Source organism: Pyxicephalus adspersus, chromosome 2 (assembly GCF_032062135.1).
Source record: "Pyxicephalus adspersus chromosome 2, UCB_Pads_2.0, whole genome shotgun sequence".
Classification (NCBI taxonomy): domain Eukaryota; kingdom Metazoa; phylum Chordata; class Amphibia; order Anura; family Pyxicephalidae; genus Pyxicephalus; species Pyxicephalus adspersus.
The window spans coordinates 31,312,902-31,327,830 of NC_092859.1; the positions used below are offsets into that span (position 1 = coordinate 31,312,902).

At 38.9% G+C, this 14,929-nt stretch overlaps 1 protein-coding gene across 1 annotated transcript; it reads right to left on the reverse strand.

Moving 5' to 3' along the window:
• Positions 1-332: 332 nt before the first annotated feature.
• Positions 333-14,846, reverse strand: RIBC2 (RIB43A domain with coiled-coils 2). The gene is made up of 7 exons (XM_072403092.1): positions 14,708-14,846; positions 9,356-9,437; positions 7,803-8,147; positions 5,464-5,582; positions 2,112-2,339; positions 1,643-1,809; positions 333-565 (listed from the first exon to the last, which is right to left on the reverse strand). The coding sequence occupies exons 1-7, from the start codon at positions 14,843-14,845 to the stop codon at positions 484-486; spliced, it is 1,161 nt and encodes a 386-aa protein (XP_072259193.1). The 5' UTR covers position 14,846; the 3' UTR covers positions 333-483.
• Between the last annotated feature and the right edge of the window lie 83 nt (positions 14,847-14,929).

Here is a 14,929-nt window from a genome sequence, read left to right on the forward strand (position 1 = left end):
CCCGAACTACAGTATCTGTTATCTTAGCTGGCCTGGTTTTAGTGGATTTGGACCCTGTTCCCCACTGTACCTTAGCTAACCCTTCAACATAGCACACACCACATGTCATATATGACACTTTTAATGAACAAGACAGACAACCCTCTAGTGCTTGGGATTACACTGCATGTTCTCATTACACATGAAAAGTATGAACTTGTAAGCTCAATGTTCTTGAAAATATCATTTCTTACATGTGGTAGAAATATTTGCAGCAGTTGGTTTGCATATGTAACAGAAGATGAGAAAAACAGATGTTTAGCACAAATACTATATATACAGATGGACCCACACCAAGCACACATCTTTATTATTGGACAATTTCTCATGCTGAAGTTAAAAGACAGATATTACAGTAGAAATGCTCCTGTTGCATGACAATGACTGTCATAATGTTGGGTAATTAACTCATCATGCTTTTATAATCAACAATTAAATCTACCCTCATCGACTAGTTGTGTTGAACTGGCCAAAATAAGCATCTGTTGGGGTGTTAGTGAAGACCTCTTTGTTGAAGTAGTTTTTCCTGTTAAAAAGGAGAGAGAAAGATAGTTATTATTATTGGGCAATAAGGAACAAGGAGGGAGTTTTTTGGTCTTTTAAACAAAGTAATTTTTTTATTGTGTGGTTTAAACATGAACAGAAAAAGTGTATTACTAAGGACTTAGGAAAAGGACAGACCCACTGATGAGGAACGATCGTAATGAAAGTAAAGAAGAGAGAGCGCAGCAGGGTGTCGCTCTGTCATTCTCCTTTCTCCCCTCTCTATAGAGCTGAATGGCGCTGTATGTACAGCACTCTTTCTTGCATTGTGCAGTCGCTTGTCGTTGGAAAGGATTGTGTAAGATACTTTTCAACTACAATTATTGCACGTGTGTACATAGCCTAAGATGTTCATTATTGTAAAAGGCTTATGTGTTTCTTACAATATAATTTCCATTGTCAAAAAGGTAGATATCCAATTCCTGTACAACCTTCATAAGGATGTATTGGTCAGGCTGCATTTTGCTGCAATGTGTAATATGTAATATCTCCTCAATAACAGCTAGAGTGTGCAAGATGGATAATACCTACACTTTATAGGGGAACGTTTGTCTAGGAGGGCCTTCTCTGTTTAAAGTAAATTTGAGTAAATTTGTGGCCATTCAGTCAAAAGAGCATTTGTGAAGTAAATTACTTCTGTTTAATGAGAAGATATAGCTTGCAATACATTTTCAGTTCATTCAAGAGTTGTTTAATGTGGTTTAGGTCATGACTGCAGCCATTTAGTTTCTTAATTACACACTCATGAAGCTTTATCTTTATGGAGCTGGTTTTGTGCACAAGGTCACAATCACGCTGGAAATAAAAAAAAAAAGGACCTTCCGCAAACAGTTGCCATAGGGTTGGCCATGCACAATTACATAAAATGTTTTTGTATGTTGCCTGTACTAGAAACATTTCAACTCAATACTTGGTGTGGTCTCTACATACTTTTGACCCTACAGGTAGATGTGATGTTTACAAACTTTGTTCAATATAGTGTAATGGACTAAAGGTGTGTTCTTGGCCCTACTGATATGTACACTACGTCCAGTCAGTTCAGGTTGGTGGTGTTACTTACTGGGCTTTGTGGGCCTGTGCCAGCTGCTGGTTAATGTGATCCTGTACTTTGCGCAGTTCTTTCTCCTGGCGTTTCTGTTGTCTTTCAAGAAGCACCATGGCACGAGCTTCTTGTACCCTCCTGCGGTCCCATTCCACCTGTCTTTGTCTCTCTTCTTCCTTTAGTCTCTGTCAAAGAAAACATTTAATTAACATGCCAATCCAAGATGAAAAAGTCAACACTCCGGGCCTGTAATCACTAGTGGTCTCTTTGTCTTTAGCCAATTGTTTTTTAAACAATAACTCCACAGTGTCATCTATTTAAAGTCTGTTTAAGTTTTTTTGGGGTATCAGAGCCCATCTTTAAGATGGCATCACTCTCTATTTTGGATCCAATCTAAATGAATAAATGTCATACCAGTGCAAGACACACTTACAATACAAATACAATACAATACAAATACAAGTAAATACAGATATTAAGCCTGTACCATCTTTTCCTGTATCTGTTGCTGCTGGATTTTATTAATTTCCTCCAGCTGTTCTGGATGCATTCCTTTCCAGCGATCAGGGACTACACGGTGTGGGCCAAATGCACTTATTGCCTGGGCTGGATTTTCAGAAAGGAGATCTCCTTCTACGAGGTTGGAGATTTCAACGGAATTATCCTCTTCTTGCTGCTGCTTTTCTAATTTTCTTCTTTCAATTGATTCTTCTGCCTAGATGAAAACAAAAAATAACTACATAGGATCGACCTAAAATTGTAAAAACTGAAAAAAAAACAGATGTCCACTGTTTACTGCTTTTGAAAAGTGTAATTTTCAGCAAGATGAACTATTTTAAAGCTGATTTTTACTGCATACATTATATGACTATATGGTTAGTGAATGCAAACCCTGTACTAAATAAATGCAAATGCAAAACTGAGCAGTATTTACATTTCATAATATTACAGAACTTGAGCTTAGTTCCTGGGGGCCAAATCTACAAACAGTTCTTGACCAGATCGACCTACTGACAATTTTCTGTCGCTGCTTTGCAAAGACTTGTTAGCCAATACTTGCAAAGTATGCAGATAATGATGATTGCAATAAAAGACAGAGGCTTGATTTATGTGAAAAGGGCGATGTTTACATTGAAGAACATGTGATGTCTGTGCTACAACACGTGACAATATACAGCCACCTGAGCTGCTGTCCATTGCAATGGTGACCCCATTCATTAAATTGAATTGGTGGTGCACAGAACTGGACAGAAATGCATTAGGCAGCTCATTGTAGCAACATGCTGCACTACAACGCATTTAATGGGAACATCAGGCATTGCTTTCTGTATATTATCTAATGTACCTGCATATCAGACAGTGAGCACTGTACATACATACATAGTTTGAATGAGACCTAAATTGTTAATCAGAAAAAGAACAACCTTCAGAGATATATTTCTTTCTGCTCACAATTGCTTGCAAAGAATCAGCAACCAATAATATGCAAACACATTATTGCTAGAAAAGCTGCATTTACTTCATTACCAAGTACACTGGGATGTTGGACAACATTAATTGTAACATTAACAATTGTTTGTGAAAGACAGAAAACCTCACTGTTGAATTATCCAGAACAAACTATAGGTATTATATATATATATATATATATATATATATATATATACCTATGTTTTGAGTTTTGGATTGAATGGGAAAATGTTGGTTGATTAGAGAGATTTCCCCCAACTTCCTGTACATGAGCTGGGGAACTAGTTTTTTTACAGAAGGAAATCAGCAATGTCATCTTTAATATTTCTCTAATTAAAGTTTTTTTTTTAAAGCTTTCCATATGGTATCCAGACACATATATACAAGAATTTAGTTTTACAAGGAAATACATTTTCACAAGAGTTGCAGTCTTCTGAAATCATTTTGGACTGTTTCAGTAGTGCTGAGAAGAATTCTTCAAGATGGAAAAGTAAACTATTTTACTTGACATACAAGTTCTACACATTATAGTAATTGGATGTGCCTCACATCACTGGATCATAATAGTAATCATTAGCAGTACAGATGAATAGCTATCAAATGTTTCAATGAAAAAGCAAAAAGCAAAGCAGGATTTTGCAACTGTAGCTATCAGGGCTGATAATTGGCATGCTGAAACATTTAAAGTTTATGAGGACCAGCAGAACAGAGTAGCTATGAGAAGGAGGGGTGATTTCAATGCTCAGGAGACAGTCTAGGACTCTGGAAACCTTTTGTTTAAAGTTGACTCATCAGACATAATTGTAGTACTCTTTAATTATAAATCAGTTACTTGATCTCAAAAAGGTCCAAAATACAGGGCATTTTGATCTCGCCTGCATTTCCACATTGGGTTGTGTAATTCCAAAGCCTTTTAAACATCAGAATGACAATTTACCGTACGCAGAAAATAAAGTGTGCCAACTATTTAGTGAAGCATCATGAATTGTCTGCCATCTGACACCCTGATCTTATAAAGTACAGCAGGGAAACCAGAACAGACATTGGAATTCCAGACAATTGTTTTATTGGATTTTAGAGAAAGAAAATAGGCTATCTGCTAGCTGTTATTTAAATAACTTTTTTTCTGCTGATGGCATTTTAGATGAGATTATCCAAATATAGTTTGTACAGACATGATTGAAGGGAATGAATTGCAGTTATTTCACTGCCTTTCTGACAGTGGAAGCCAGGACATTTCACTTTTTTGTCATAAGCATTCTCCTTTGGTTATCTCCTGTTAATAAAAGATGACAATTTGCATCCCAAAGTCTAATTAATTCGTTGTTTTTGACATTCCTTTTTTTACACCTTATGATAACTATGGCAGGCAGCATAATAAATAATTTTAATCAGAATAAGCACAAGAGAGAGATGACTCCTTAGATTGAGCAATTAGGGTAAGCCTACAAGGACTCTTTCTCAAGCATTTAAATGCCCATTCATTCCAATGTGCTAGTCCACAGGAGAGCATTTTTGGGCAGGACATTACTGAGTGTTAAAAAGAAAGTTCCTTACTGCATTTTAAATGTTTTAAATGCTTGTAAACGCCTATAAACGCTTATAAATGCTTCCACTGAAATCAATAGGGGGCATTTACAAGCGTTTAAAAACACTTAGAAGCATTTTCAGGCATTTATAAACACTTTCATTAACCATTCATTTTTATATTTGACTTTTAAATGCATGCTGTAAAACGCCTAAAAAGGCTTATAAATGCCCATGAATGTATATATGGACGTTTTTAGTTTTTTCAGTCTTCTAAACACCTGCTTAAAAACACCTTTAAATGCACTCATAAATGCATTCAAAGGTGGTACGGGCAATTACAAGCGTTAAAAAAAAGAGTTCCTGTAGACTTACCCTTGGAATGACCCTGTTAGGTCAACAAAAGTAAAAAGTCAACAAATTGAACTTCTTTTGATGCAGGCTCCCATAGCTTTGTTACAGGACAAAGTTTTCAAAGAAAAGTGTGAAATAAAATCATTGGTGGGAACTCTGCTACAGAGAAAAGTTTTCCCAAAAAGGCTGATAGATATGTATCTGTAAACCTCGATTATTCCCAGGGCAATGTCTTCCCAATTTTGTTTATACTCCATGTCACTGTCTGTATTCGTCTGTCATTTGAAACCCCTATTTATTGTACAGTGCTGTATAATAGGTTGGCGCTATATAAATCCTGATTATTATTATTATTATTAATAATAATAATAATAATAATAAGGCAAACAGAACAAAGCTTCCGATGCCTTATGTATACTGGCAGTGAACTTCCAAATGTTATTGGGGGACAGATTGTTTTTATTTCTTATTTGCTTTGTGATAATTACCTGGGCTTTGTTGAATTCTTTTGTAAAACTACAAATATCTCGTCTGGCCTTTTCTTCCATTATTTGTAATTCCATTGCCTTCTTGTCAAGCTCAATCCTATATTTGTCATAGAGATCATCTGCAAGGAGCAGGAAACAATTCAGATTAATCTGTGTCACACAGACAAAATGGAAGTTACAAATCTAAATTCTCACCCAGCCTGCATTAAACCATGTGATACCTGGACTGTGCATGGAGTTTACAAACTTTTTGAAGTAACAAGTATCTGGAATAAAGTATCTAAACCCATGAGCAAAAATTTTAGTTTATCAGTCCTTTTTTTTTGTTTTGGTGTCTGCAATCGTTTTCTTTTTTAATCGCTTGATGTTACTGGCAGCATTACACTTTTTGTTCTACAGTGACATCTGTCTAATTAAACTGTATCTATAGAGAAGCAGTGTTGTTACCCTGGGACAAGAAGTATGTTAGGATAAAGAACATCTTCCCTTCATCTTATCTTCACATCCCACATCTTATCTTTATGACATAAAGAAGAGATGTTCTGTAGTATACAGAGGTGAACAAATAAGGCTAATAACAATTAACAAGCAATAAATGCTTGAGATAACAAAAAAAGTTATGAGCCTAAAGCTGCCTACACACCTGCAATTTTTCTCGTTGGAAAGGATCTTTCACGATCCTTTCCAACGAGAAAAGACTGCACGATGCATGAACGATGCTGTACATACAGCACCGTTCATGCTCTATGGAGAGGGGAGGGGGAGAGCGACGGAGCGGCACCCTGCTGCGCGCTCTCCCCTTCCCTTTCATTAGGATCGGTCGTCGTCCATCGTCCATGGATCCGCCAGGACGGTCGTCGGACGATGGACGACGACCGACTGTACACACGGCAGATTTTCGCCTGATAATTGGCCGATACCGATTATCGGGCGAGAAAAATTTGCCGTGTGTACGCAGCTTAATGTATTCCTGGTTAGATCGACAAGATAAGTGCAATGAAATATCCTGCAAACCCCCGTTACTTCCAAGCTTTCCTGCTTTCACAAAAACTATTGTTAGGATGGCGGAACCCAAGTGCTGGATGTCAATTAGTCGATTTACTTACTAAAAGAGAGGCAGCTCTCATTCATTTTTCTAACTATTCAGAGTGTCTGTAGCTGGAAACTAAAGTGAAGTATTTGAAAGAAAAAAGCATGAAATGCTAGCCAGAAAGGTGTGCAAAATATCAGAACAAAATGTATTTCAGGGGCTCAACAGTCCCCTTTATCAGAGCCATTATTTACAGTTAAGGGAACTGATATATGAACTATAAACGCATCATATATGGACAAATTTGGGAATCGCCATTTCATAGGCCTGTAAATTTATATGCTTTTTTGGATACCTAATTACTAAAATGAATGTCATGTTTTGTATCAAAAAACATTTACAGTTGTATTGAGTTTGTGTGTATTGTTTGTATTATTTAATAAAAATATGTAATGGCATGTATTAGTTTACATTTTTACTGTGACATGCTGGCTTTCTTGTATAAGTGGTCCGATCACTTCTACAAACACATTAGGTATCAATCATGCTTCCCCCCTTCCATATGTGTTTGGGGTTCATCTGCCCCTTCTGGGCGTGCAGGACCATAATGAATACCCTGGTTCTGGGAATTAATTAACTTGTGGGCATATGAGCAGCAGTTACATCATTCCTTTTTGACTAATTAAAATGGCCGAAGAAACTGACCTCAGAAGAAAACTGGGCGAAGATGGCGGCGTACACTGGGTAAATGTATGTTAAAAAATTCCAATTTTCTTTTATTAAAGAAGGGACATCATCTGTCCCATTTGCAATAAAGGATCTGCCAGCATTTTTTTTAATATTTTAGTTGTGCTTTAAGGCCCCATAAGCCTAAAAATGCAAAGCCTGCCATGAGAATTACAGCGTGCCTGCAATCAGAAGAGGCTTTTCAGACCAAGCTAATTTAGGCCAAGCTTTTAGTGTTTAGTGTCTATGGTCCTGATTTAATAAAGCTCTCCAAGACTGTAGAGAATACGATTTTATCAGTGAAGCTGGGTGATCCAAAAAACCTGAAATGGATCTAGTCCAGGATTGAAAACATTTGCTAATAAATAATATGCCCTTATCATGAAACCTGGAAGAGCATCAGGGATGGATCACATAATGATTATCTGTTTTTTTACTTACTGCAGAGATTAATTTTGTTAACAATTGTTATAAAGCTACAGTTGAGCTTTAATAAAGGTAAAAGCAAGTATTACACAATAAGTCATAATTTAAAGACAATTTCAAAATCACAATTATTCTTCTCATTAAAACTACATTTTACCAGCAAACTTCTTGTCTTCCAATGCTTTCTGCAGCTCTCTCTGTTGCTGGAGGGACCATTCTCTCAGCTGCTCTTGCTGCTCTTTTCTTCTGTTACTTTCTGTTAAATCTTCTCCCATGAGTTTCTGCACCCCAGAAACACTGCAACGAGGATCATTATCAGACACTCGTGCTGGCAGATCCTTCTTTAAGGCCTGTGGATCATATAGATCAAACTCTCTATGGTCTTCTTTCTTCTGGAAGCAGAGTCTAAACTCATTGATGGCTTTGTTCAGGTTTTGGATGTCCTCCTTTTGTCGCTCATCTAATAAGCAGGTGATCTTGTCATTCTGCACCATCTGTGCATCTAAAAGTAAAAATATTGATTCAGCCATTATTATTTTTTACTTATTTTACAGACATTATTTTTTTTTGGAAGTTACAAATCTGAGTTCCCACTTAGCCTGCATTAAACCATGTGATACCCATACTGTGCATGCAGTTTACAAACTGTACAAAGTAACATGCATCTGGAATAAAGTATGTAAACCCATGAGCAAAAATTTTACAGTTTTCCAGTCCTTAGATTTGGTGGCTTTTTTTCTAACTGAAACAGTTTTTTCTAATAATACTAATGTTCCACCCACCAACCTCCACCAACTTTTTCTTTTTTATTACTAATAATATTTTTTTCCATGAATACTGTTTTATTTTTCCTACTAATGCTAACTTTTTTCCCACCAATATTAATGTATTTTTTTACCACTATTAATTCTAATTTATTTTTCCCGACTAACACACTTGTTTTTTCCTTCTAATACTAATGGTAACCCCACCATCGCAATGTTTCCCATTAGGATGTCGATCATGAGACATGTGATCATTCCCACTGTCTCCAAATAGGATATAAACATTGCAGCCTGCTGCAGGATACGGTTAATATAAATCTAGGAAGGAAGAGTTCAATTACTTTAAAACAGAAGGGGCAGGAAGTAGAAGTGAATGAAGACAATCATCATTAATATTGTTTTAATAAATAATAAACCAAATTAGACTTACCGTATTTTTCGGCGTATAAGACGCACTTTTTCTTCCCCAAAACTGGGGGGGAAAAGTGGGTGCGTCTTATAGGCCGGAGCGTCTTATAGGCCGAAAAATACGGTAGATTCAGATCTGGCCCAAAGTGCACAATTTAATACCAGTAAAAAAGAGTTCTGCCTATCAGCTTATTGCTATATGAATTATTAGGAGAAAGATAATACAGGATGTGATGGAAGCTGTCATTTTGTAAGGTACTTTTAGGTATCTCTATTGAGTGCCCTGCTTCTCTGGCCTGTGAGCACTAAGAACAGATATCAGAATACTAGTAACTGAGTACTGAAAAAGGAGGAAAATGGATCCATGGGGTATTATTGGGCTTTTAAGGTTGTGAGGAATGCTCCTGGTTGGTCTAAATGCTGCAGAACACTGAGTGGAATTATAAAACTTCCTATCTTACAATTGTGAAGTGTTAAAAACAGAAGCAACTTAAACCTACCTACCTACCTATCCCACAAGAAATCTTTTTTAACTTACCAAATGCCTCCTGCCTCTTATTTTCTATCTCTTCCTGGCTTTTTTTATCACGCATTTGGATTTCCAAGGCATTTTTATCAACCTATAGAACATTGAAGGAAAAAAATGTTATATACTAGAAAGATATAGAACCTTACAAACCCATAATAACCTGACATATGACAATGAACATGATCAAAATACAATTTTTATTATTATCAGAAGCTTTGTTCTGTTTGCCTTATTATTATTAATATTATTATTATTAATATTCAGGATTTATATAGCGCCAACATATTACGCAGTGCTGTACATTAAATAGGGGTTGCAAATGACAAATACAGACAGTCACAGGAGAGAACCCTGCCCCGAAGAACTTACAATCTAGGAGGTGGGGGAATTAACACACAATAAGATGGAAGATATGTAGTGGTGGGAAGTAGTAAGGGTTTAGGAGACAGAAGAAGACGGGTAGGCAAGTTTGAAAAAATGGGTTTTCAGTGCACTTTTAAATGAGCAAAAAGTAGGAGAAAACCCAATAGGATGAGGAAGACCATTCCAGAGACTCATGAAAAGTCTTGGAGCCGTGCGTGTGATGAGGTTATGAGTGAGGAAGTCATTATTAGGTCATTGGAGGAGCGGAGAGAGCGGCTAGGGGAGTATTTTTCTACCACGTCAGAAATGTAAGTGGGACAAGAACTGTGGAGGGATTTGAAGGGAAAGCACAGGAGCTTGAATTTGATTCTAAGGTGAAATGGAAGCCAATGAAGAGAAATACAAAGAGATGCAGCAGAAGAGGAGTGATGGGAAGGATGGATAAGTCTGGCTGCAGCATTCATAATAGATTGTAGAGGAGAGAGTCGGGTTATTGGAATACCAGAGAGGAGGAGGTTACAGTAGTCTGGACAAGAGATGATAAAAGCATGTACAAGGAGTTTGGTGGTCTCAGGGGACAGGTAGGGGCAGATTTTGGAGATGTTGCGTAAGTGAAAGTGACAGGACCTGGAAATGTTCTGAATATGGGGGGTAAATGAGAGGGCAGAGTCAAAGGTGACACCGGCAGAGTCAAAGGTGACACCAAGACAACGTGCCTGAGGGGAGGGCCGAATAACAGTGTTGTTAACAGTTAGATGTATGTCAGGGGGAGATTTAGATTTTGAGGGGGGGATGATGATGAGTTCTGTTTTATCGGGGTTGAGTTTAAGGAATCAGTCAGACATCCATGATGAGATGGCTGACAGGCAGCATGAGACCTTATCCAGGACTGAGGGAGACAGGTCAGGGGTGAACAGATAGATTTGAGTGTCATCAGCATACAGATGGTACTGTATGCCAAAGGAGGATATGAGACTACCGAGAGAGGAGGTGTACAGAGAAAAAAGGACCGGTCCAAAGACTGAACCTTGGTGAAAAACCAACAGGGAGGAGAGTGGGTGAGGAGGAGTTACCAGTGAAAGAAACTTGAAAGGAGCAGTAAGATAGATAGGAAGCAAACCAAGAGAGAGCAGTGTCAATGATACTAATGGAGTGAATGATTTGTATTAGAAGGGGATGATCAACAGTGTCAAAAGCAGAGGAAAGATCAAGGAGAAAGAGCAGGGAAAAGTTTTCTTGAGACTTAGCTCGGATGAGGTCATTGGCCACTTTACTAAGGGCTGTTTCAGTGGAATGGGCAGCTCGAAAGCCACACTGGAGGGGGTCAAGGAGAGAGTTGGTGCTCAGGTAATGGGTGAGTCCTTTGTAGACAAGGCATTTAAGAAGTTTGGAGACATTGGAGAAGGGAGATAGGACGGTAGTTAGAGGGTGGGGAGGGGTCCAGTGAGGGTTTATTGAGGACAGGGAAAATTATGGCATGTTTGAAAGCCGAGGGGTATTTACCAGTAGAAATGGGGAGGTTAAATTGTTCGGTTAGGGCAGGGGCCAGCGTGGAGCAATAGGCACGGAGTAGATCAGAGGGAATTGGGTCAAGCAGACAGGTAGTAGATGGAGATGATGGGAGAAGAAAGAAGACTTCATCAACAGTAACAAGGCTGAGGGAGGCCAGAGATTATTTTCAGGTGGAAGAGGTGGATACGGGTGGAGTGTCTCGGTGAGCAGAGACATCATCTCTGGTTGTGTCAATTTTCTCTTTTAAAGTAGGTGGCAATGTCTTAGGCAGTGAATTTCATTGAACATTAGATTAATTACAACTTCATTAGGTCCTTAAGAGAGCAAATGACTTAATTCGGTGCTGCAGTGTAATCCTGTTTTTATATAGTCCATTACAGAGGAGCACCATTTTTTTATGCCTAAAGCACAACTGAACTTTCAGGGTAAATAATTTAAATACATTGTGAAAAAGTGTTCCGAGCCCTGGAGTCCTAATATAAAGCAGTGGTATGTCTGTGCTTTTACATATCTAACTTTAGCACTGACAAATAGAACTCAATGGGCCTATTTTATTAAAGCTCTCCAAGGCTGGAGGGGCTACACTTTCATCAGTGAAGCTGGGTGATCCAGCAAACCTGGAATGGATCTGGTCAAGGATTCAGAACATTTGCAAACAAATAGAAAATTACTTTAAATATATTCATTCTGGGTTTGCTGGATCATCCAGTTTCACTAATGAAAATGTATCTTCTCCACCCTTGTACAGCTTTGAAAAATCAGGGCCAATAGAAGAACTGCAGAAAAAGTAAAAAAAAAAAAGAAACAAAGCTAATGGAAGTTTATAGGATGCTAGTTTCCAAAAACACTGTCTATTTGAATGGCTCAAACCAAAGTGGTTTCTCTACACGGCTCAAACCAAAGTGGTTCTACTTGAGTTGTGGTTGCTTTTTAAAGAAAACTATAAGGCTTTAAATCTTTAAATGCACCTGGGATTTATCTGATTCGAAGTAAAAGTTTTGTTGGGCCCAAGCTATTAGTTAGTGTGTCACTATCCTGTGATCACACATGTGTTGCACCTCCATAGAACCCTACTAAAGGAGTAATATGATATTTGGAGTAAAGAACCAAGTGGCTGAGGGGTTAGCACTCTGGCCTTTGCAGCGCTGGGTCCCAGGTTTGATTCCCAGCTGGGACATTATCTGCATGAAGTTTGCAGGTTCTCCCTGTGTCTGCATGGGTTTCCTCCCACATCCCAAAAACATGCAGTGAAGTTAATTGGCTTCTCCCTAAAAAAAACTGACCTTAGACTACGTTAATGACATATGATTATGGTAAGGACATTAGATTGTGAGCTCCATGAAGGACAGTTAGTGACACAACTATGGACTTTGTACAGTGCTGTGTAATATGATGGCGCTATATAAATACTGTGTAATATTAATTTTAATATACTTGGGATCAAGTAATGGGACTTCTTTTGTGCTACCTGCAAGTCAGTTGTTCACCCAGGCCATCCTGTTCTCAGGAATAGAATACAGCTCTCTTGTTCCCTCTGCTGTCTACAATCAATTTTCTTATTTTGCAGAAATACTGTTTCATATGCCCTGCATTTATTTAATGTTCTGATGATTTTCTGCTGCAATTGTTATAGTGAAGACGGAAATAACCAGCAAGTAGAAAAAAGGTTTTTGAGCCATGAAAATGTGAATTTACCGGCCACATTACCATTCAGTTTTCTTGCTGTAGATCAGAGCCTAGCCTTTTGTATAGTAATGCTCCGAGCCGGTGCACATGATGGAGCCCAGTTTCAAGGGATCAGTGAGCAGCATGTACAGGGTGGACTCCTCATGTGCAGCCAGGAAAACAGCATTTATGTCATCTGAGTCCTTAAAGCTGACCTATCATGGATTTTTATAACATATAAAAAAGGGTCATGGAAAAAAATTTTTTGGGGAACTTTTTTGTGGAGGGCCCCTTCCCTTCTGCTGTGGTAAAGACTGAATGGGAAATCCACAGCCTCCTGGGATATTGCATCACTTATCCCTGGAGACTGTGGTATGTGCTATCAGGGGCTTTGCTCTAATGTGCTCAATCTTACACATGTGCAGTGATATCAGAACTTTTTTTTACATTTGGAGAAGGACACATCATGCAATCTTGTGCCTGTGCAGTGCAAGCAGTGGGTGACATGAAGAAGAACCCGGAAGAAAGAAAATGGCGATGCTGGATAGAAAAGCCAGCGCCGGAATGAACAGTAACGCGGAGATAGCATGGGACTTGATGTGCTCAGTTTGTGGATAGATTGTGGGCTTTTCACAAGTAAAGGCAAGTGGATTTTGTGAAAGTTCTGCTTTAAGCACTGCTGTACGTTTCATATAAGAACAGGAAGTGATGGGGAATCTCTACGCACTCCAATCAAGATGTATGGATGTGTTACAGGAAGCGAGAGGCAATCACCCCACTCTATACAAAATTTAAAGTGACTCCATCACTAATTTAAAACAATGCAGCAAAAATGCATTAACTGTATTTAGGTTTGCATGATCAGGCAGGTCATTAAGTGACAGGCGATGTCCCTCCTATGATAATGTGTCTTACCTGCCTGATGGTTCTGGGTATTCGGCATCAAAGCTGAGCTTGGCATGTGCAGCGTCAGCTTTAAATGACCAGGGAGACCCGGAAATTCAAGCTTCCCTTGCATTTGCCAATCAAGATGACCAAAGATCAAAGAGAGAAAAGATGATGGAACCCTGCCATGGAATTTAGACAGATGTTCTGCACAGAATAAATTCCTTAATATAAAGCTTTAATAGAAAAGATCTTTGCTTACAATGAATCTTTGAACATGCTAAAAAAGGCGACCACTCCAAAGAGAATCAATTACCTATCACAGCTACTTCCTCGCTTGTTCTAATTTATCTGTGCTGACCCAGCTCCTCCACCGTCCTCCTCTATGCTTTACACCCACCTTGGCTTTTATGTAACTTTTATGGGGTGGGAGCAGTGAAGTTGAACACTAAAAATACTTCTGGAGTTGCATAAAAAATAGTGAAAGCCAAGCAGGTGGATATAGCAGAAAAGGACCGGCAATGGCACCGATTGGGCCATAAATATGTGAAATGTTAATCTGCATAAGTGCAGCTTCCGGTTTGGCTGCCATGAAAACCTGACATTCCTTGCTTCCAATGCATGAACCCCCAAGCGCCTTCACAAGAATAATATCACCGGGAGACGGCCATTCATAATGGCTGAAGATCATTGCTGGGCCAAGAAGAAAGAAAGATGGCGGCGCCCAGTGAGGGAGTGCGGATAAGTGTCACAGAGATAATTTCCACTTTAGGCTAAAATTGCTTCAACCCCTTAAATCCCATATATAGATTATGAGTTGTAGGGATACTTTAGAGGCAAAGCTACAGAGAATATGGCAACTATAATCATTACCACCCTCTATGCCCTCTGTATGTACCAGCTGTACCCCCCTTCCAGCCAACCAAACAGCCTCACCCCGATGGTCCTGACTCTGGCATTAAAAACCCGGCTCTGCCTCTGCAGCTCGGCATCCCTTCTCCTCTCTAGCACGGCGGCCTCCTTCAGATCCACAGGCAGATCCAGCTTCTCCATGTTTCCCTGTTCCCTTAGCATCACGTTTCCATGGAGATTAAACATCCAGAAGTTGCTCGGCAACAGTGAATGGGTGGGGAGAACGTGCGACGTCACCGCGCTGGC